The sequence below is a fragment of the Protopterus annectens genome, chromosome 8.part0 (assembly GCF_019279795.1).
Source record: "Protopterus annectens isolate FY-2018-M chromosome 8.part0, PAN1.0, whole genome shotgun sequence".
Lineage (NCBI taxonomy): Eukaryota > Metazoa > Chordata > Ceratodontiformes > Protopteridae > Protopterus > Protopterus annectens.
In genome coordinates, this window is record NC_056741.1 from 1,839,803,348 (window position 1) to 1,839,826,339 (window position 22,992).

The window sequence follows — 22,992 nt, forward strand, 5'->3', positions numbered from 1 at the left end:
TAATATGTAAATTTACTCTAAACTATTATTGAATTCACATCTTCCATGCCAAATATTTTCATAAACTTCTTCAAAAATCTAGCCTCCTTTGTTATATCTTCCCATCTGGGCCCTCAGGCACATCTTCACTATTGCAATCATATCTCTGGAACCATATGGGATCATGAAAGAAGTATAAATGGCAAACTCTTCAGCACAAACTATTTTTATAGTGGTAGTATTCTTTAGGTTCTAGGTCATAAACAGATTTTTATAAGTCACAGTAAACCCAGTAATGATTAAAGTTGTTATATTTTGTAAACAACTTACAATAATCTCAGCAACCACTCAAGTTACATACATACTGTCAGCAGCATTTTATTATAGCTGAGAGCTTTCATATGAGGCTGAGTTTTGAGTTACTTGGTTGTTGAGATATTTAGAAGAATGTCAAAATGATATCTATATAAATTAATATCATAAAAACAACAGTTAATATTTATTTATTTACCTGCACTTGACGTAGGTAAAATATTAATCCAGTTGAGTTTGCCATTTTGCAAGCTTTAAGATGAAATCTTTTAAAACCTCGTACATAGCATGTTTTTGGAATTATTGATGCAAAAACGAACAAGCAATATTTGACGCCTACAGGCATCAGTAGGAGTTAACTGCAGAGGCACCTGGAGGCGTCACCCGGATGTAATGAGATACAAGTCAGTGTAAACCTCCTCCCTTGCCAGTAGCCCTTAGTACTACAAATCTACTACTATTGTCTTTTTTATCCTCTTCTACTACTACTGGAGCTCCTCTTGCAATTAATCTAAATACTCCTCTCTTCCCCTGCAACAAGCTTTTGCTGATGCAAGTGTCAGGGTTTGTTTTTTCTCTATGTCCTGCATGCATCTGTACTAGTTTTCGGGCTTCCTAAAGTATGTGCACTGACAGCAGTTCCTTACATGGCTGCATGAGGTGACCCAGCACCAAGATGACTACAGCCTGTTTTATCAGACCAGCTCCACTGATGCCTGTTAACCAAAATATAGGGCTTTCCACACTGGTGGTAAGGATGCTATCAATGCATAAGCACTGGAAGATGCCCTGGGTATAAACTGTGCACTGACATCAGAAAGGAAGGAAGGATAACAGCAAGTGCTGGCTATGTGGTACTCCCATGCCAAAGTCTGGTACATTGCCTGGCTGATGGACAGCAAATATGCTGGCTATGGTGGGAATGGCATTATGTCTGGCAGCCTAGTAAAGGGCATGGAAGGCTGTAATACATTTGCTTATGATGAATGTTCATTTAACAGCAGTTCTGAGAGCTATGCCATCATGCTGTGCACCACAGTCTGCAGAGCACTGGAGAACAGCAGCTTGGTAAAGCTCTCTTACTTCCTCTTTGCTGAGGGTTCAGGACACTGAGATGACTGAGCCTCCTTTCTGACTTCCCACATCACTCTAACCAATTCTTTATCATCAATCTTTAGGTGGTAGATCTTTCGGCAATGGGGATGTACCAACTGAAAAGTTGTCAGTCACTTCCTTCAATATCAGGACTACCAATGCACCTTTCTTCTGCTAACCGGTAGTGGCACCAGTTTCAACAGCAATGAATAAAACAGTGAATGAGTCAACAGTGAAGAAACAGATGGTTAACACCAGTTTTGGTTTCACCTTCCACATCAAAAGTTTGTGAACCCTGGCCTTGACCAGTTTCTGTTATAGCATTGCAAGGGCTGAGATGCTGTCATCAGAACTGACTCAGACTTTCTTGGTTGATAGTGTCTGCCCCATAAGATAGGTCATTAGCATGTTCTTGTTGTCTTCCTTGTTGCCCAGATGAATTTGCAGAAAATGTGGAAGTTGTTAGTGTTGTGCTGCTCACCAAGGCAGAAACAGCATAAGGAGTGGTCACTACTCAACACTATTTACCCATCGTGTTTGTTTAGGGCTTAAATAAGAAGTTATGTACTCACCATAACGTTCCATCTAAGTAGGTAAGCTTCATTTGTCAGCAACCTATGGGTTATCGGATCCATATTGGATCCGAGCCGGCAGCTTCCAACAGCTAAGATCCGAGCTCCATGCTCCTCCCCCTTACCCATAATCCCCTGCTATCCCTTCCTGACCTCAGATCGAGTTTGCTTATCCATAAACCATATGATACCAAGAACCACCTCCATACTCTAACTTAGAGACAATCCGCCAAGAAAGCAGGAGTCCTTTGAACATCCATATAGGTTAGGGGGACAGAGGGAGGGATGGTTGCTGACAAATGAAGTTTACCTACTCAGATGGAACGTTATGGTGAGTACATAACTTCTTAATCTGAAGTAGTTAACTTCATTTGTCCATCAACCTATGGGACAGAGTCCCCAGCTACCTGATTCTTGGGAGGTCCTCATGGAAGGATGTTCCGGAGCACTGCAGAGCCAAAGGATGCTCTCCCTCTGGAAACAATATCCAACTTGTAATGGTTTATAAATGTATGAGATGAAGCCCAAGTGGCTGCTGAACAAATGTCATCCAACGACACCATAGATCGAAAAGCAGCAGAGGTAGAAATCGATAGAGTAGAATGGGCATGGACTCCTTGAGGTGCAAGCCGGCCAGAACTCTCATATGCCAAAAGAATACATTGGGAAATCCATCTGGACAATGTGACTTTTGATACAGGTTTTCCCAAAGAGGATTTAGCAAAGGATACAAAAAGCTGGTCTGATTTCCTGTGATCATCTGTCCTGTGCAAATAGAATCTTAGTTGCCTATGTACGGATAGATAGTGCAACTTGTATTCACCTTTGTTCTGATAATTTGGAAAGAAGACTGGCAAATTAATAGATTGGTTGATATTAGACTCCGAAGCAATTTTGGACAGAAAAGAGGGGTTGGTCCAGAGTGAGACTCTATCTTTGTGAAAAATCAAATATGGTGGCTTGGCGCAAAGGGCTTGAAGCTCCGAGACCCTTCTGGCCAAAGTTATGGCAACAAGAAAAACTGTCTTCCAAGATAAGTATTTCAGATCCACCGAAGTTGCAGGCTCAAAGGGAGGAGCTGTTAGAGACTGAAGTACAAGAATTAAATCCCAAGGGGGGACTGCATCTTTAACTGGAGGTCTTAGTAGGAAAGTGCCTTTTAGGAATGTCTTACATAATTTGGACGAAGTCAAAGGGCCGAGATCACTGCCAACATGATAATGAGAGATTGCAGCCAACTGGACTTTGACCGTAGAAGAGCTAGCACCTTGGTCGAATAATCCTTACAGAAAATCTAGTACTGCTGGCAACGGAGCTGTAAAGGGATCTAAGTTCTGATGCTCCGCCCAAATAGAAAAACGCTTCTATTTGCTATTATAAATTCTTCTAGTAGATGGCTTGTGAGCGGTTACTAGAATAGCCTTGACAGGGGACGAGATACCAGGAGTCCTAGCTATCACTGGAACTGGATCAACCAAGTTCTGTGCTTGAGGTTGTCCAGATTCGGGGTTGACAGGCCTAATGGGTGAGAGAGCAGATCCGGGATGGGATCTAGAATCCATGGGAGATTCACTAGATGAGACCATAGATATGGGAACCAAGCTTGACGAGGCCAGAATGGGGCAATGAGGATTATTCTGCTCCCCAACCATCTAGCTTTCTGTAAAAACTTTAGCATCAGGGGCAGAGGAGGGTAAGCATAAAGTAGACCGGGTGGCCAAATATGCACCAGAGCATCTCTGGGGGATTCCCCGGGTGTGGGAATTACAGCGAAGTAGTCGCTGCACTTTGCGTTCGAAGGAGAGGCGAAAAGATCGCAACGAGGTTGACCCCATTTGGAGAAGATTTGCTTTGCTACTCTGGGGTTCAGAGACCACTCGTACGGTGACAGGATGGTTCGACTCAGTCTGTCTGCCAAGATGTTGGACCGTCCCGGAATGTGCATCGCTATGAGAAAGTGGTTGGTGGACATCGCCCATTCCCACACTCTCATGGCCTCCCGACAAAGTGGATAGGACCTGGTTCCCCCTTGTTTGTTGATATACCAGACGACCGACATGTTGTCTGTCTGGATCGCAATTGTCCCCAAGGGAAGAATGCTCTGAAGTGCTTGCAACACCAAAAGCACCGCTCTCATCTCTAGGACAATGATATGCAATGAGGTCTCCGAATGGTTCCACATGCCTTGGACGGTCCTGCCCAAGCAGTGCCCCCCCCCCACCCGAGGCGAGAGGCATCCATGGTCACCGTGGCTAGAGGAGGGGACACAGAGAAGGGGCGCCCCTTCTGGGGGTCCGGGGACTGGAGCCACCATAAGAGGGCTTTTCTGCACACCCTGCTGAGAGGAACAGGGAAGCTCAGGGGATGTCGCAGGAAGGACCACTGGACTTGCAAAGTCCATTGAAGAACTCTCATGTTTAAGCGCGCCATGGGTAGTAGGTTGATGGTTGCCACCATCGAGCCTAGAGCCCTCAGGACCAATTCCGCAGGGGGGAGCTGGGGATTGTAGAAGGGCCAGTACATGGAGTTAGTTCGTAGCCGGTCCGGAGTCAAGAAGGCTAGAAGCTGGTTTGTGTTCAATCTGGCTCTGATGAAATCTAGGATTTGAGTTGGAAGAAGGGAAGATTTCCCGATGTTGATCGTGATCCCCAGCCGGGGAGCTAGATGAAGAAAGTAATCCCTGGCAGTGCATAGTAGATGCCTGGTGGGGGCGGTCAGGAGCCAGTCATCCAGGTATGGAAAGACCTGAATTCCCTGGAGTCTCAGGTGGGCCGCTACAACAGTTAACACTTTGGTGAACACCCTGGGGGCTGTGGTGAGACCAAAGGGAAGGACCCCGAATTGGTAATGGCTGGCTCCCAGCCAGAAGCGGAGAAACCTCCTCGATCGTCTGTCCATCAAAATGTGGTAGTACGCATTCTTGAGGTCTATGGAACACATCCAGTCGTTCTCCTGCAGAAGGGGAAGAATGGATTGAAGGGTGACCATCCAGAACTTTTCTTTGGCTACTGACAGGTTTAGGAAGGACAGGTCGAGGATTGGTCTTAGGTCCCCCGTCTTTTCTGGCACCAAGAAGAACCTGGAGTAAAAGCCTGATCCGGACTGGTCTGGGGGGGATGTGCTGGATTGCTCTTTTTTCTAGCAGCCGGAGTATTTCCTCGGCTGCCACCTCCCTTTGATTGGGTGGGACATCGAGGAGGTTTCAGGAACTGAGAGGGGGATTGAGAAAGGGGATCTTGTAACCTCTGGATATGATCTGAAGCACCCAGCGATCTGTAGTAATGGACTCCCAAGCTGCCAAGTGCCTCGAGAAACGCCCCCCCCCCCGACTGCCTCCAAAGTGGAGCAGTCGGGTAACCCTTCAGGGTTGCTGTGTGGGCCGATCAGAGAAAGGTTTTTTGGACCCAAAGTTCTTCGGGACCCCTCTGCCTCTAGGGCGGCGTCCTCCCTGTCCTCCTCTACCTCTGAAAGACGAGGGGGTCCGGAGCGAAACGGGACTGTTGAGACTTCCGGAACCACATCTTCTTCTGTCCCTTTTGGTTCCTGGAGAAGGACCTCTGGGGAGCAGAGAAGCGGACTCCGACGGCAGACGTCTTCCCGTCTTTCTCGCTCTGGACCAGTGTGTCGCGTACGGTCTTGCCAAAAAGGGTAGAACCATCAAATGGGGCATTTGCGAATGACGCCTTAAAGGGTTCCGCGAAATCACAATGATGGAGCCACGCCTGTCGCAGTAGGATGACGCCCGCTCCGCTAGCTCTAGCGGCTCCTTCCGTGGCATGGGATAGTAACCGCATAGATGTATTGGAGATAGATTTGAGAGTGGCCATTTGGGTAGAATGGTCCTCCGCCGACATGGACTCTGGGGGCGACCCAGCGTATTCTTTGATAAGATCCCGTTTGTGAGGGACCTCCTTGGGGAGGCTGTCCGAAGAGGCCTCACCAACCACATCATGTTCCAGCAAGGGAACTATCTGGAACGTCTGTGCAGGCTGTCCCTGGGGCTGGGTGATGGAAGGCGGACCCGTCTGAGAGGGAGTGCAGGGTGGAGCCATAGCTGAAGCCGGGGGCCTGGAATCCCTCGACAAAAACCTTCTCCACAACATCGAACGCCGAAGGAGAGCTGCTCAACCTAGGATCCGAGAGCAGACCCTCCCTCGGATCCGACATGCGGATCAGAGCCGATGCGGTCGGATCCAAAGGGCCAGTATGCTCCGACCGAGATGGAGCCGAAGCCATACTGACACCTCCGGATCCGAAGCTCAGCTCTCGGCTCTGAGAGCTCGGATACGAAGAAAAGGGACCCGACAGACTCGAAGGTGCCATCGGCGCCGAAGTACCCGATAATATTGGCACTGACAGTCCCCCGGCTCCGAAGGCTCCGAACCCCGGTAGTGGGTCGGAGAAGGAGCAATCGGGGTGAAAAAGGGGGTCGAGCTCCCCCCCCCCAGAGGGGGGGGGGAGGCAGGAGCACTCCCATCTGCAGCTAGGCCTGGAGGAACCTACGCATCATCCGGTCCAAGTCTGCATTGGACAAACTCCAGGTAGACCTTGATGAGGCCACCGAGGCGGGCTGGGAGTGCCACCTCGATGACCTTGAAGGAGACCGGGTCTCCTCCTCCGGCCCTGGCGAAAAGCAGGGTGAACGGAGCCGGGAAGGAGAAGACTCAGGCCCTGGGAGGAGAAACTCGTTTGGCTGGCGGGGCCGATGCAGAAGCTTCGGCCCGCCGCTTGTGGTGCTTTTCCCGGTGTTTCTCCTTTCTAGCTTCCCTTTCCTCCTGGCCCAAGGTGGGAGGTTGAGTCCCGGCCAGGGGAAGGGGAATAGCAGGTGGCGCTGCCGCAGCTGCGGCAGGTGCCACGGGGGGACTGGAGGATGAAGCCGGGTCCGGGGGCAGAAGTCCTGCCAGAATCAGCTTTGACCTCCGGTCCTTGAGGGCCCTGGGGTTGAACGCTGCGCAAATAGTGCAGCCGGTGGAAAGATGTTCAACCCCAAGGCATAAAACGCACAGAGTGTGGCCATCCGCTGGGGACAGCTTATGGCCACACTCGGTACACTTTGAAAAGAATGTTTTGGGTGCCTCCGCCATACCTACAAAAAAAAAAAAAAAAAAACACACCCGCTAGGCCCCAAAACCACACGCCCTAACGCGCACATGAGGGGGAGGGAATAACACTAAAAGATAACTAAACACCAAGTAGAGAAAACGTTAATGCTACTGGGGAACTATGCTAAATCACACACACACAAAAATCTGTTTAAAACTAAGAAAAAGGAGAATTTTTTTCTCACAAATTCGACAACCACCATGCCTGGAAGCTCGATCAAGCTGCTGAGGGAACCGTGGCAAACTAGATCTGAGGTCAGGAAGGGATAGCAGGGGATTATGAGTAAGGGGGAGGAGCTTGGAGCTTGGATCTTAGCTGTTGGAAGCTGCCGGCTCGGATCCGATATGGATCCGATAACCCATAGGTTGATGGACAAATGAAGTTAACTACTTCAGATTAAAGGTTTCCGAATGGTGTCGACCGAAGTACAGGATTGTGCACCAATCATGAATGGATGAAGGAAGGACAAAAATTGGAAAAAGTCAAGGGAAAGAAAAGAAATGTAAGAGATGATAGTGACTCAAAACATTAAGGCTTAGTAAAACTCCTACATTTTGAAAAAATATTAAAAATAGGACACTCTCACAGACTGAGGATCCTTCCATCCAGAACCTCCTTTTTCCAACTTTTGCATGTGGGGTCAGGGTGTCACTTCAATAGTGACAATCTAGAGCCAGGTGGCTAGTCCTGCCGCGGTTGCTCTTCCATACCATCCACTCACATGCATACTCACTCAAATCTATGGTCAGTTTAGTATGTCCAATCTACTTCTGCATGTCTCTGACATGTGGGAGGAAACCAGCACCTGGTGGAAACCCACACAAACAGAGGGAGGACATGCGGACTCAGCACAGGAGGTATCCCAGCCAAGAATCAAACTGGGTAACTTCTTGCAGTGAGGCAACAACACTATCCACTGTGCCACTCTCTCACTGAAGATACCATCTCTTATCTGATATTTAGCCACAGTACTGGGGAAGTGCAGACATGGAAGCTGAGCAGAAAGTCAGTAGCAACTGTAGCACACAGAAAGCCTGAAAACTTTCAAATACAAAATATCAGTGGTCTTAAGGCCTCCAACATACTGTCCTACTGTTTACCAGACACGATTATATACTTTCCCAGGGAGCTCCAACAGCTGAAGCTTTATGGAAACGGCCATCTATGTACAGGGGATAATGACAAGTCAGAGACAGAAAATGTGGGACTCATTAAGGAGGGTTTCCTCAAAGATCAACTAATACAGCAAGGATCACCGGCAACCCTATTTGATGGATTGACAACTAGCGGATTCAGAAGCAGTAAACTATCAGTTGGAAGAAACCAGAAGACAGCCCAAGGATCAAGACTGAGATGTCCGAGTGGAAATCAGATTCAAGAGCTGATGCCAAAGCAATAATGTTTGATAAAGGTATGCTGCAGTGCCTGTGATCTTGACACAAAGGTCTATAATGAAGACAACCTTGAAGCTATGATTGGAAGCAGCCACAATTCTAGGAGTGGCTTCTGTTTCTGCACTTTCCAATAAGTAATTTGCTGTGTGATGGTAACAGATAGTGCAGGTGTTAATCCAGCTGGAAATAAGTGTGCATTGAAACTGGAAGTCTGGCAATGCCTGGATGAAGGAAATAAAAAGTTTAGTCTCCATAAAATCATGCACCTGCTTCAGGTAAAACACGAGCTGACAGTAAACTTCTAGGCTGTAAAGGTTTCATACTGTTCTGGATTCTGCACCATGAAGGAAAGCAAGGAACTGAACAAACTAGTTCAGAAGGACTTTAAATACCAACTCTTATTCTCCATATGAGGGCCTGCAGCTCAGAGATTCTGTCAGCAGAGGTAATGGCCACAAGTAAGACATTTCTTCAACAGTCAGACTTCAGTGCTGCCACATCAGCTAGTTTGAACATGAACTGGACAAGATCATCAGGCTCTCTCTCTGTCATTGTTCCCCCCCTAAATAAATGGCCATTTCCATCTAGCTTCAGCTACTGGATTCACTTGGAAAGGAAAGTTTCTTCAACAACTTGTAGAGATGTAGTATTTCCTTAACACCTGCTTGATTCATGCCAGTGCTGCACCACAATCCTACTCTCCACAAGGTAATGACAGGCAGAAATACCTGAAGTACGCATCTCAATCATGGAAAAACTAAAGTCAAACTCACAAAGGTGCAGAAGATACACCAGGATGACCTACAGGCTATCTAACTGGGGCAACAGATTACTGTTCTGTCCAAATGAAGGATCTTCTTCCTTCTGGCAGAATGTCTGCCTGTTGAAAGGCTTATTAGCAATCTCAATCACTTCTGAAACCAGACAGGAATTCTATTGGAATAAGAGGACCTGGTGCAGAAATTAGGTTCTGAAATGGAGCCAGGTGTCACCCCAAAAACGGCGGACCACTCTGTCTATATCACAATAGTTTTCCTGTATAAAAAGGACCAAAACCATAAATTGCTCAAGCTTCTCAGTTACCACAGGAAGAGGATGGTAAGCTGCTCCTTCTTCTGTGAACTTTGTGATGTGGTATGGGATAAGAAGGAATGGAAAGAAAGCATGCAAGTATCTTCCATGGCAAGAGATAAAGAATTTATCCAACACAAATGTCATCTTTACTTGCTACATAACTATAAGGGAAGAGCCATATTCATCTAATTGGTAAACAGATTTATCTCTGGAGTGTGCTACTTCAAAGAAAACATGACCAGGGTACATCATCTGAATCTACACCCCCGGGAGGACTTAAGAAGTGACTCAGAGTCCACCAATAAGTTAATCTCCCCAGGTATGTGCACTGCTGAGAAAGTGTGGACTCTTTCGATGGCCCACTACCAGATATAAATCATCTCCTTGTACAGGGTGTAAAATCAATTGCCATCTTGCTTGTTTAGACATGGAAAGAGAAAATATATATTAGACCCTATCACAAGGGAACACAGATATCCGCGGTGGTGGTGCTGCGGTAGGGTTGTCGCCTCACAGTATGACGCTGACCGGTTCGACTCTCAGCTAGAGCATCTTTTGGGTGGAGATATGAGTGAATGGGCATACCTTCATTAAAGGTTGTGTGTTAGGGCTGGCAACTCAGCACGTAAAAATCAACTGCCAATCATTAGCGGATCGGAGTTCTGCTGTGGCGACCCCTAACCGGTAAGAAGCAGAAAGGCACAACAACAACAAGGGAACACAGATACAGCTTTCCTTCAAACTTCTGAATATTAGGACTACTTCCTATAGATCCAAAAGATGGAGCCAAAATAAGTCTCTAAAATGTCACAGCATGAAAGATTCTTTTTAGAACCATTATAGCAGTGTTTGAGGATAGATGCCACGGTGGTACGGCAGTAGCGTTGTTACCTCACAGCAAGAGGTTCTCCCGTTTGATTCTCGGCTTGGCTTGGGAGCGTCTTCTGTGTGGAGTCTGCATGTCCTCCCCGCGGTTGGGTAGAATTCGAAAGGCATGCGTGTGTAAATGGGCGTGCCTTCATTGAAGGTTGGGAGTCGAGTTGGCACCTCGGCGTTTCGTAAAAGATCTACTGCCAATCATTAGCGGACCGGAGTTCCGCTGTGGCGACCCCTTACTGGGAAAAAGCCGAAAGACAAACATAGCAGTGTTTGAGGATGTCCCTAATGTCCGACCACTTTGGGGCACTTAGAGCAGTACTTCATGCAGATGAGGTACTTTGTTTGCTGGAACTGAAACAGGTCAGCTGCTATTTTCTGGTAACATTGATCAACAGCCCTGTGTGGTATCTTCAAATAAGGTGTTAAACCAACGTCCCATCACTCTGAGTTGGTGGAAGCTCAGGTGGATGTAAATGATCTCTTGGCTCTTGTCAAAAAAATTTGTGGAAGTTTCCTGGTGCCCTGACCACATTTCCCCTAGTCATTATGAATACCTCTTTGCCACCCCCCCCCCTCCCATATAAAAAAAAAAAACAGGTCTCCACTATGATTTTCTGCCACTACAGAAACTTGTAACATTTTTGGTAGCAACAGACTATGGCTAGCAGCTCTTTCTCAATCTAAGCATCAGCTGTCTTGCAACAGGTCTGCTTCTAGAACCAACTGGCTGCATCTACAAGCATCATGACTGGCTTCTTTACATCACAATATTTCAATCTTGGTGCCGTCTGTTTGCAGTTTTTTTCAGTACAGCAAAAATTTGTTCTTATTCATACTCCCAGAACAATTCTATTTTTCAAGTGAAGTTTTCTCAGTGACACTGACACTCTGATCAGGTTAGGGCGAAATTTTAATAAGGTACTTTCCATCATGGTGCCTTTGTAAGTAGTCACCATTGAGATTCCAAATGCTGTTTACAGGACTTATTATCCCAAAAAGTGTGCTGACGATATAATATGTATGTAGCAGTTTCAGTCATGCTTAGCAGCCAGAACTCTTGGCTTTATCATGGTGGGCATATCATTCATCCAAACTGGTAGACTCAATTAGTCTTGAAATAACTAATTTTTTTAAGTTTTTGTTCAGTTCTTCCTTTCATGGCTAGAGGTACTTTCCATGGAGCATGAATAAACAGTGCTGTTTTAGGATGTATCTTGATTCTGTACTGTCCTGGAGCATATATTACCCTAGTAAATAAACCTGCATATTTGCCAAATTTTTTTTTATAACTTATCTGTGGAACAACTTCTCTTAGTGTTGCTCTGTTACAATACTGTACAGCTCTGTAAATCACTGTTCATACAGCCTAATTGTAAAAATCCAGTTGTTTTTAGGGAAATGACTAGCTCATTTAGTTTGTTTTAGTGCACATGGTGTATGAGATTACCTGTATACTTCCACGTCACATCCTCCAGTAGAACATTACTGTCATTGGGCATATGCTGCTTAAGCCACGCCCAGCAGTGTACCTGCTGATCTGTTGGGGAGATGATGAAAAAGCTGCAGAAGAAAAAAAAATACAAGAAATATCATTAGCTGTTTCTGTACTTTATTTTATTTTAGTGACTCTTGTACAGCCTGGCGCATTCTATCAGATCCGCCCACATGTCAAATTCTTCTTTCCCAAAAGTGATTTTCTTCCCTATACTTCAACACTAAAACCGTTAAATAAAGAAAAGGCATAATGTAATAATTATCTATTTGTTTTATGTCTGAGCTTATTTCTGTTTGCCTTTCTTTCCTGCATTTGTCTCATCATCTGTTCTATCATGAAGGCTATTACGAGTGGCAGAATAATCAGGTTAGGTCACTTATTCCAATTACAGAGTCATTAAGAAAACAATGGCATTAAATGTGCCTTATCAATCACAGACTGGTGCCAGCATTACACCTCAGATAAATAGTCTAGCCTGTATTCTGAACAAAAGCAAGGATTGTAAGCTTAGATTTCAAATGCAAATTAACAAGAAAACAGAAGTTATACTTAGCTTTTTTATTACAAATTAGCTGCTCTTACCTTTAATCACAATGAGTGTCACAAAAAAGAAAATATTTTCATCTTACACCTTTATTTTCTATCAGTATATGATTTTACATTTTTCCATACTATATTTTCTGGAAAAGAATATGTTTCTTCTGGTATTTAGTAACAGCATGTTTGCTTTGCATAAAATGTTTTATTGATACAAATCAGTGAGCTGGGGTAGCAAGCTTAACATCAAAGAGTCTAATACTAGCTACATTAAGAACTGCAAATGCAACACACACACCACCTCTTCATCACAGGGGTTAGATGTCTTACACTAGAAGAACACTGAACTACAGTTGTCACTTTGAAAAGAACAATTAACTCAGCTACATTTTCAAGCCTGTCACTCAAACATATATAAAAATGTTGTCTCAGAGATGGCCGCTAATGAAACCAAAGAAAGCAAAGTAATTAAAATGCAGACTGATGCTGAGAGTCAAAAGTTGGCAGAGTACAATTGTAAGATGATGATAGAGAAAGACACAGTAAACAGTCCTCTCATCATAGGGATTTCTTTCTGTCCCTCTAAAATGACATCAGGAAGGTGAAGGCACTGACTGTGAAACAAAATCGTGCTACCCATGGCATGGCACCCTTAGAGGGCGAGTTTTACTGCATTTCTGGCAAAAACAAGGGCTGGTATTGAAGGCGACCCTATTCTTATGAACTGCAGGGAAAGGCTCTTCACATCTCAAACCTTAAGAAAGGCAGAAATCACAAACTGAAACATTAAAAGTTTATTAAAAAGACGGTTCAGTATGATAGTAAAGTTTGGGCAACTTAGTTGCATGCAATCTCAACAGCCATGTGAAATTCAGCAAGGATAACATTGAGTTAATGACTGGAAGAAAATGATGGTCATATGTCCAACCGAATTGGCTCATTTTCTTGGTTCACAAGAAGGAATTCAAAATAATAATGCTATGAGAGAGATACAGCATAATGTGTGTAACCTCTAATAAAATAAATAAATACATTTTGTGAAAAAAATTTATGTGCAAAAAAAAAAAAAAAAATCTTCCTATACCCATTCATTTTCAAATGTTAAATGGGTAAGTAGACTGGCTCTAAGATCCTTTATAGCAATAATCCAGGCCAGAAGGCAACACATTATACACAAATATAAATAAGAGATATGCTGCTTGGGGCTTTACAAATGCAACACACATTATAAGTACAACAGTAAACACACAATACTGATACGAACAAATAGTATAACCTTACACATCTATAATATGTTGCATATTGCTAAGCCAGTTAGGGCAGAGGTTTAGCATATTCAAAGACGTTCAGCAGTAGTAACTGGTAAGGCTGATCATTTCTCCACAGTGCTGAGCTCAGTTGTATGCTAGGAGTACAGATAAGAAACTGATAAAGGAGAAATGGACAGCAGGGACTGATGACAGATGGAGCACATCTAAGTCAAAAGTTTATCGTGGGTCCTGTTTTTGTTTACTGTATTCAGTATGATGCTCTTCTAGTTGAAGTTAAAGCTATTAAGGTCAGACAGTATCCTGATGTATTCTGGGAGTAAGTTCCCAGCAAGCTGGTACAATTTTACAAAATGCACTTTCAGTGGTGGTAGGTTTAAATGGTGGGGGGGGGGGGGTCTTACAAACTGTAGGCTATCACTTGTTCTGAGCGAATGGGTAAATTATCTGATGTGTAACTAATTTTTTTGTGGCAGGCTGTAATTTTCAAAATGTGGTCTGAAGGTTAGAGCTGCCAGCAAAAAAGTGGAACAGGGTCAACTGGTAACAATCTCCCTTTTTGTAGCGCGGATGATGCTTAGATCTGGCAAGGTATATGAACATCAGCACTTAGTTTTCAGTTGCTAGGACCAAGGAAATGTTCTGGGAAGATGGGATATTAGAATAGGAAAAGTGTATTGCAACCTGGGCAGTATAACATTAACAACTGTAGTGCACCTGACTTCTGGAGAAAGCAAGTTGAGATTTTAATAAGAGGCTTTCAACTGGTTGATGACCTTGTCGATTTAAGATGTGAGTGCTCAGTATGAAATGTGTGAGTGACTGATCAATAGTTACCCCAAGGTGTTTTTGAGTAGTTGCGACAGAAAGGGGATCCAGAGGGGTCAGTGATGATTATAGGGAGGGTACTCCTAAGTTTCTGAGCTGTTCACAATAACATATTGGTGGTTTTAGTAGTGTTGATAGAGAACTGCACTGTGCAGTAACAGTGACTGTGTTGATCTTGCTACTGTAAGAACAATATCATCAACATACAGTATGCAGCTTATTTTGGGCAGTTCCTATGGAAGGTCGTTTATGTACACAGCTTGTATCCTTTTAGTAAGGTATCTCTGTGCGAGTTCCAGTTGTTGTATATATCTAGACAGATACATGCAAAGGGGGCATTACATTCAATTATTGGCCTAATGAGGGATTAGTAAAGGTGGACAATGACATCCCTCGATATAGACACAATCCAATCCTTTTGTTTATAAGTTGTGCAAAATAGAAGGACTTTCTTATAACAGACACATGCTGGTCAAAAGTTAGGTCACTGTCCAGATAAATTTCCAAATCCCGAACTGGGTCATCTCTTAGGAGGCATATTGTCAAAGTGGTAGTCCCCTGGAGTTTATGACTTCCCAAAGGATACAATAACGCATTTTTTTGGCATTAGGTTTCAGTCCATGATTATGGCACTAGTTATATATTTGGGACAAACCTTCCACAGGATGGCTAAGACATTTGGGGATTCAATGACTGTGCCTTGCTTGCAGTCATCTGCAGACTTTATATATTTAGGACAAACCTTCCACAGGATGGCTAAGTCATTTGGGGATTCAATGACTGTGCCTTGCTTGTAGTCATCTGCAGACTTAGCAGGCTAGAGCCCCTCAGTATTGGCTTTTACTTCAGAAATGTAGATGACAAACAGGGGAGGTCCCATCATAGAAGCCCAAAATGATTTTTACAGACTCACTCAATTGGCTTTGCAAATTCAGACAGAAAGACTGGAAAATAACATTGCTGCCTGTGCTTTATGAGATAATGAAACAAGAAGGAATTCAATTTATTCTACTCCAGGCATATTATAACTATAAAAGTTTGCCATTTGACTTAGAGGATTAATGAGCTGTTTCTGTGGTTCAGTGGTGCAAGGTTTGATTCTCTAAGCCTCCATTGCCTAAATGTGCAGTTCTGAGTAAGTCACAACCAGACACCGTTCCTGGGCCGAGTATGAAAAAGGTCCTTGAAGATCAATACACTATCCCGGGAAACAAATATTATATATGTTTGTATATACACACACACACACACACATATATATATATATATATATATATATATATATATATATATATATATTTATTTTACATTTGTTAACTGGGAAATTCCAACTGAGCCAGGTCCATTTTCAGAGGAGGCCCGGGAGAATATATATATATATATATATATATATACGGGTCTACCTGACAATGCCAAAAGCTGACAACGCCGACGATGAGAACACCGACACCAGAAGATAGAAAACTGAGATGACCGACGGATGAAAACCCCGACGCTGAGAACACCAACATGTGAAAAGGCTGTGTAAGTATGCGGTAGTGACGGACGTTAGGGTTAGAGTGCGAGTAAGGTAAGTGTGCGATATTGATGGACTCTAGGGATAGGGGTGGGTTAAGTGAGTTAGGGTTAGAGTTAGGGCGCGGGTTAGGTGAGTGTGCGATAGTGACAGTCTTTAGGGTTAGGGGCGGGTTAAGTGAGTTAGGGTTAGGGAGCGGGTTAGGTGAGTGTGTAACAGTGACAGTCTTTAGGGTTAGGGGTGGGTTAAGTGAGTTAGGGTTAGGGCGCAGGTTAGGTGAGTGCGCGATAGTGACAATCTTTAGGGTTAGGGGCGGGTTAAGTGAGTTAGGGTTAGGGCGCGGGTTAGGTGAGTGTGCAATAGTGACGGACCTTAGGGTTAGGGTTTGGGTTAAGGTTATAGATAGTTGTGTATGTAAGGTTTAGTGTGAGTTTGTAAGGATTTTGGTGTGCTTGTGTTGTGTGTGTGCTTTTTGGACGGGATTTGTTTTGTTTGTTGATTGTGGGGATTGTGGTGTGTCGGGCATGTGAGGTTTCGTGTTTGTGAACTTTCGGTTATGTAGTGTCGGTGTGGTAGTGTGTCGGTGTTGGATCTACTTCACATGGTTGACATTTCAGAATGTCGAAGACCATATGATTGACATTCAGAATGTCAACCATGGAATAAAACACAACAAAAACTTACCTTCACGCTCCTAGCAGGGGGGACTATGTCCCCCCTTGCACCCCCCATGGGGGGGCTCCAACCCCACACCCCTCGGAACTTCAATATAGCAACTCCGAGATCCTTCAATATACCAACTCCGAGATCGCACTACAGTGCACAAGATGGAAATCTTTCCATTCCGTATTGTACGGAGATGCCGGTTCCACATGGTCTACATTTTGCATGTCAATCATATGGTCTCAGCCATATGGTCTTCGACATTCTGAAATTTCAACCATGTGAAGAGGACCATTATTATATATTTATATATATATATATATATATATATATATATATATATATATATATGCATGCACACACACACACACACACACACACATATATATATATATATATATACAAACAGATATACACACACATATATATGTGTGTGTGTGTGTGTGTGTGTTTGTATATATGGGTCTGCTTTGTTTTGTTGAATCTCATTACCTGAATTTCATTTCACCGCGACCACATCGCTGAAAACTCAAATTATCGAAAACTCATTTCAGTGAATCTTATTCACTGAACTGCAGTTAGTATATATGGCACTGTGTAGAGTACTGTAAGGCAAGTAAAACGTATATGTCCTTTTCCCCACTGTAGTGCGATCCCGGAGTTAGTATACATAGTTGGGGGGGGGTGTAGCCCCCACTTAGTTTGAGTACATATTGTCTTCTGGAGAGAGTCACTGGTGTTGCAATGATGCATGTCTATTGTTTCAAATGTATTGTTTTGAAGTTTTTGGTAAAATACAAAATAAAACAAACAAGGTGGGGGGCTACACCCCCACACTTTCCCAATGTGGGATGCTGTGCCCCCACCAACTATCTATACTAACTCCAGGATTCCACTACAGTGAGGAAAAGGACATATACCTTTTACTTGCCTTACAGTACTGTACAAACAAAGTAGATCCATATACACATACACACGTGTGTGTGTGTGTGTGTGTGTGTGTGTGTGTGTGTGTGTGTGTGTGTGTGTGTGTGTGTGTGTGTGTATGTGTACATCACATACATACACACACAAAACAGCAGTACGAGTCTTGGGTTAGGAGCAAGATGGAGTTGTACTAAGTAAATTCAACAATACTGAGATTTATACAACAAAGCTTGCATGTACAGTGAACACAACAGTGGAAACTGATAAAACAGAGAAATAATTTACATTGTTAAATGTTCTCAATTTTAAATATGTGCACTTTAATAAAAGAATTAATGTTTTTTTCTCTAAGAATGTATAATAGTTGTTACTAAAATACGATACAATACTTTAAACTGAGAATGATTTGAGAATCTATTAACAAATCAAAACATCTTGCAATCAAATCTTCCTTCCTTTATTTAGGCTGCAGATATTTATTTTCAGTTTGATTACCAGGGAAGTCCATTGGATCAGAGTGACCCATTTTCAGTGGAGGCCCGGGTAGAAAAGCTCCAAGATACATAATACAGATAAGGTACAGAAATACACGGATGTCAGTCAAACAGTTACAAGTAAGTACCTTGAAAATATGCATAAGCAGAAAAGCATTGAGTGTGGACTTACTGTTTATACATTTTCTTTAGTGTGCACACACAGATATTAGGTGAGAAGATGTTTTATATACATGCTTTTAAGTAAAATGAGTATACACTATACATGCACAATTTCAGAAAATAAATTAGTAATGGAAAGCTATATACAATATTTACAATGTTGAACCATATGAAATAAGCAGCTAATAGAGAAAGGAGAGCAAAGAAAACGCTTGTGGGAGCATAGCTGAAGGAGAGTTATTGAGGTCTTAGGAACCTGAGGGGGAAGCCCCCAGGAGCATAGCTGAAGGACAGTTGCCGAGGGCTTAGAAACCAGAGTGGGAATAAAACCCAGGGGGATGGACTAAGGAAGATTAGGTTGGATGGTGGCAATTGCATTTCCATTTTGTGGCCAGGTGTTTGGTAAGCTAAGTTTTGAAGTTTTCTAAATTTGGGATGGTTCTTAGAGAGGGAGGAAGGGAATTCCATTTTGTGCCTAGAGAGATGGCGAGGAGAAGTTGGCTTGCTGTACTTTTGGGTTTGGGGATAGCAATTAGGTTTTGATGCTCAGATCTGAGAGTTCTATTGGGGTGTAATGGTGGAGGATATTAGTTAGCGCTGGACACTTACTTGGGTGATATACAAGTCGGTGTGCAGTGGTGAGTTGGAGGAAGTCTTAAGCAGTTTGGGAGTTCAAGCCACTTTAGGGATCTTAGGGTAAAGGCAGTGATAGGTAGAAGGTTTTGGTTTGCTAGCAAATTTTGAGATTTTATTATAGCAGTTTTCTAGTTTGGAGGAAATAGAGGAGGATAAGTTAGTTAGCAGGAGGGCTCCATATAATAAGGAAGGCAGTAGATAAATGGTGGCTAGAGTATTCTTAGTAGTATAAGAGAGGAAGCGATTGTTCCTATACAGCATACCTAGCTTTTGGTGGGTTTTCTTAATATTTTGTTGAATATGGATATCGAACTTCAGATGTTCTTCAATAGTAACACCAAGTAGTTTAGCGGAAGGAACCACTTCTATAGCTGAATTAGTTTGACTTAGCACTTCGAAGGCATTTTTGTTGTAGGAGAATGACTTTGTGGGAGGGAAAAGTAGAATTTTTGATTTGCTTGCATTGAGAGAAAGATGGTTTTGGCGCATCCAATTTTCGGTGGTTGAGAAGGCAGTTTGTGTTTTAGACAGCAATTCTGAGAGGTTAGAGGCAGAGCAGACTAAGGTAGAATCATCTGCATATTGAATAATTTTGGAATCAGGAATGGTATGAAACCCACAGCATCATTTCAGAGTTTACATTTTCTCAAGATGCACCAGGAATGTGATAACTCATCAGTATACAGAAGATACTTTTCAATTGTATCATAAATAACTATCACAAAAAATGCACAAACAAATACAATCTGAAACACATGATTAAGACACTAGAAAGAGTGTGTCATGGGACTAATTATGAACAGGGTCTGGTTTTATAAATGGAATGATTCAAAAACATCAATTGATTACAAAGACAATAATGCAAGGGACTTATCTAAAATCTTATACTGGAAAATACAAATTAAAGTAAAAATGGGAAGGCTTTCAAAGAGCCACCACAGAAATTCACTGTAGAGTTGAATAGCAATATTTCACAAGTGGGAGAATTCTACTATAGCTCAGTTATTCTGCTCTCAATTAGCTACGTACCCTCAGAAAACATGGCACAAGTTAACATGTCTCCTATAAAATAGCATTACTCTGTATTAAACAACTGCAGTACATTTTCAAAAATCGGAGATGCTACGGTAGAGCTCTTATACTGATGTACTTCAATGTGACAGGATCACATACAGAGATATTCCAAAAGATACAGAAAACTGGATCACACAAGATTACAAAGTGATAATCAGTCCTAAAAACCTATTTGTATGGACATTAGATTAAAACATCCACCTGCAACATAAGCCATTATAAATGTAATCTTAAGGATGCCCATCACAGATGGACCAGGTCAGCAGGAGAATCATAGAATGCTTGGGGATTGCAGCACTAAATTGTGGAGGACTGGCTAAATAGACACTATAAAGGAGACAATATCACAGTAGGTAGGAAAATGTAGTTTTTATAATGATTATTTACAATCGAAGAATAATCGCAAACACATGCTGCTATGACACAATTTACTCGCTTGACGGGTGGTACTCTGTTTCAAAATATATACGAGATCAAACTGCTCCTGTAAACTTGAAGATACTCTTGCAGGTAAGAGCTCTCAATGCCACAACAGGTGACAGTCTCAATGATCCTACAGTAGACATTCTTCATAACAAACTAAGCACAAACAGCAAATCACATCACTAAAGGCAGTTCAGGCAAATATAAAATGTATAAGACAAAAGAATGAATGTGCCACCTCTTGCTCTCAAATATTTAAATAACTGCAATACTCTTAGTGCAAACCGCAGTTTATGTGAAAGCTTGGTAGCTCTTACAAGAACTGTTGAGCTGTTACAAACAGCAGTTTAAACTGAAGCTTGCTAAAACTGTTAAGCTGTTAACTGTTAAGCTGGTAAGCTTCAACTTAAACTGCTGCTTATCAAGAGTGCTTCAGTTGTCTTTAACAGCCCAACAGTTCCTGAAAGAGCTAGCAAGCTTCATCTTAAACTGCTGTTTATAACAAGAGTGCTTCAGATGTTCTTACCAGCCCAACAGTTCTTGTAAGAGCCAGCAAATTTCCACTCTAACTGCTGTTTGTATCAAGAGTGTTTCAGCTGCTAACTGCTTAAAAGTTGTAGCAAGTTTCAATTTAAACTGCTGTTTGTAACAGCTCAACAGTTCTTGTTAAGAGCTACCAAGCTTCCACGTAAACTGCAGTTTGTACTAAGAGTATTTTAGTTATTTAAATATTTGAGAGCAAGAGGTGGCACGTTCATTCTTTTTTCTTCTTCATAACAATAACCTACTACAATCATGTACAAAAAACACCTGGAGGCTATCAGGTATTGAAAGAACCCTCGCAACCATGGCAGTCTGAAGGAGACTGAGGAGTGCTGAGAAGTTGATAGGGTTGAAGTGATTTTTAAAAATGACTTCAATGAAAGGATTGTAAGCAGCAAGGAAGTTTAAGGTTTACTAGGTCCTTTTGGTAAGTGACTGCCTTCAACCTTCTAAATGACTGAGAATGTATAGCAAAACTGCAAAAGGGGAATGTGCTTGTTCGAACATGATGTATCCCTCTTCTACAGATCCACATAATAAAAACATTGCCCATAAAGGGGTTATCTAGATAGATGTTGTTGGCTTTGCCCCATGAAGGGGTTATCTAGATAGATGTTGTTGGCTTTGCCCCCACAGCACCAGCACCATAGTCATGTGTGCTAACCCTACTCCTGCCCATAACCCCTACACATCATGTTACTAAGAACCTTTTCCCTAATAGTACTACTACTACTGAAGACAAAACATAGGACACACTCAAAATAAACATGTACAACACTAAATCTATCCCTTACCTACCCCTTACTCTAAACATAATCCATGAACACTCATACATATACACTAAATTTTAATGCTATCTTATATATCTTCACAATCACCACCTTTTCAAGTTAAACATATTTCTGCACATTCTTACTTACCTACTTTATATAAAATTTTAATTCAACCATGTGACTCACACAAAATAAGCATTCGCTCATATGGGCAGTACAACTTTTTCACACTCATACAAACTTCAATGCTAGGAAGAACAAGCTCAAATCCTGTAAAGACCTTCAAAGAGCTTGCACCATAAAACCCTGGTTAGATGCCCTTGAATCAATCCATAAATCCAATTTTTTTTAAAGGCATTAACAGATTCTGATTTTCTAACCTATAATGAGTTTTACTCCACCACAAATAAGCTCTCCAATAAAAAACATTATGCTGCCCAGCCAATACACCAACATGTCCATCAACAAAAATTATTACTATTCCTGGTGTTCAGTTGGTATGTCCTACTATAAATACCCAAAGCATCCCCAAAACCATAACCTTTAATACATTTATAAATAATTAAATCACCCCTAACTAACCTAATTGTAAATAAAAATAACAGCTTTTGTCTATTAAAATATTTTACAGCCAACATTCCTAGTATCCTTCTAGTGAAATGCCTTTGAATTATTTCCAATCTAACTGAGCTCTGTCAAACACACACACACAAAATCAACAGTACTCTGTAATAGGCCTAATTACAGATTCATAAATTGGAATTAAAACCTCAACAGATTGATAAATTGGAATTAAAACCTCCTTATCTCCATTAACTATAAATTATTCATTTAACAGTAGCACCTTCTGATATCAAGTAAATGAGGACCAAAGCTTCAACAGTTATCAATTTTAATACCCAAATTATTTACAATGAACATTTTTAATCCTAACATTATCCATAGCTTACGGACATTTAGGATTCCCTTCCCCAAAATGCATAACACATGTTTTACTGACATTAAAACTTTGTATCATTCCCAGAGGCCCAACCAAATAAGTTATCCAAATATGATTGTACGGAGAATTGAACAGATAAATGAGATATAACTAGACCAACTTTTACATCTTACTGACAGAAAAAATACCATTTATTCCATCAGGATCTGCAGCAGAACTATTTTTAACCATCTTCAACAGATCTTCAGAACTTACCATAAATAACAAAGGGCATTTCACCAGAAACTTCAACCAAACTGTCACTC

The 22,992-nt window shown here is 42.3% G+C and overlaps 1 protein-coding gene across 1 annotated transcript in view; it reads right to left on the bottom strand.

The window, feature by feature from the left end:
* PDPR (pyruvate dehydrogenase phosphatase regulatory subunit) overlaps positions 1-22,992 on the bottom strand; it is a 908,636-nt gene that overhangs the window by 238,112 nt on the left and 647,532 nt on the right. Inside the window, exon 14 of the mRNA XM_044081332.1 lies at positions 11,856-11,968. Within this exon, the coding sequence (XP_043937267.1) occupies positions 11,856-11,968 (113 nt within the window). The remainder of the gene's footprint in view (positions 1-11,855; positions 11,969-22,992) is intronic.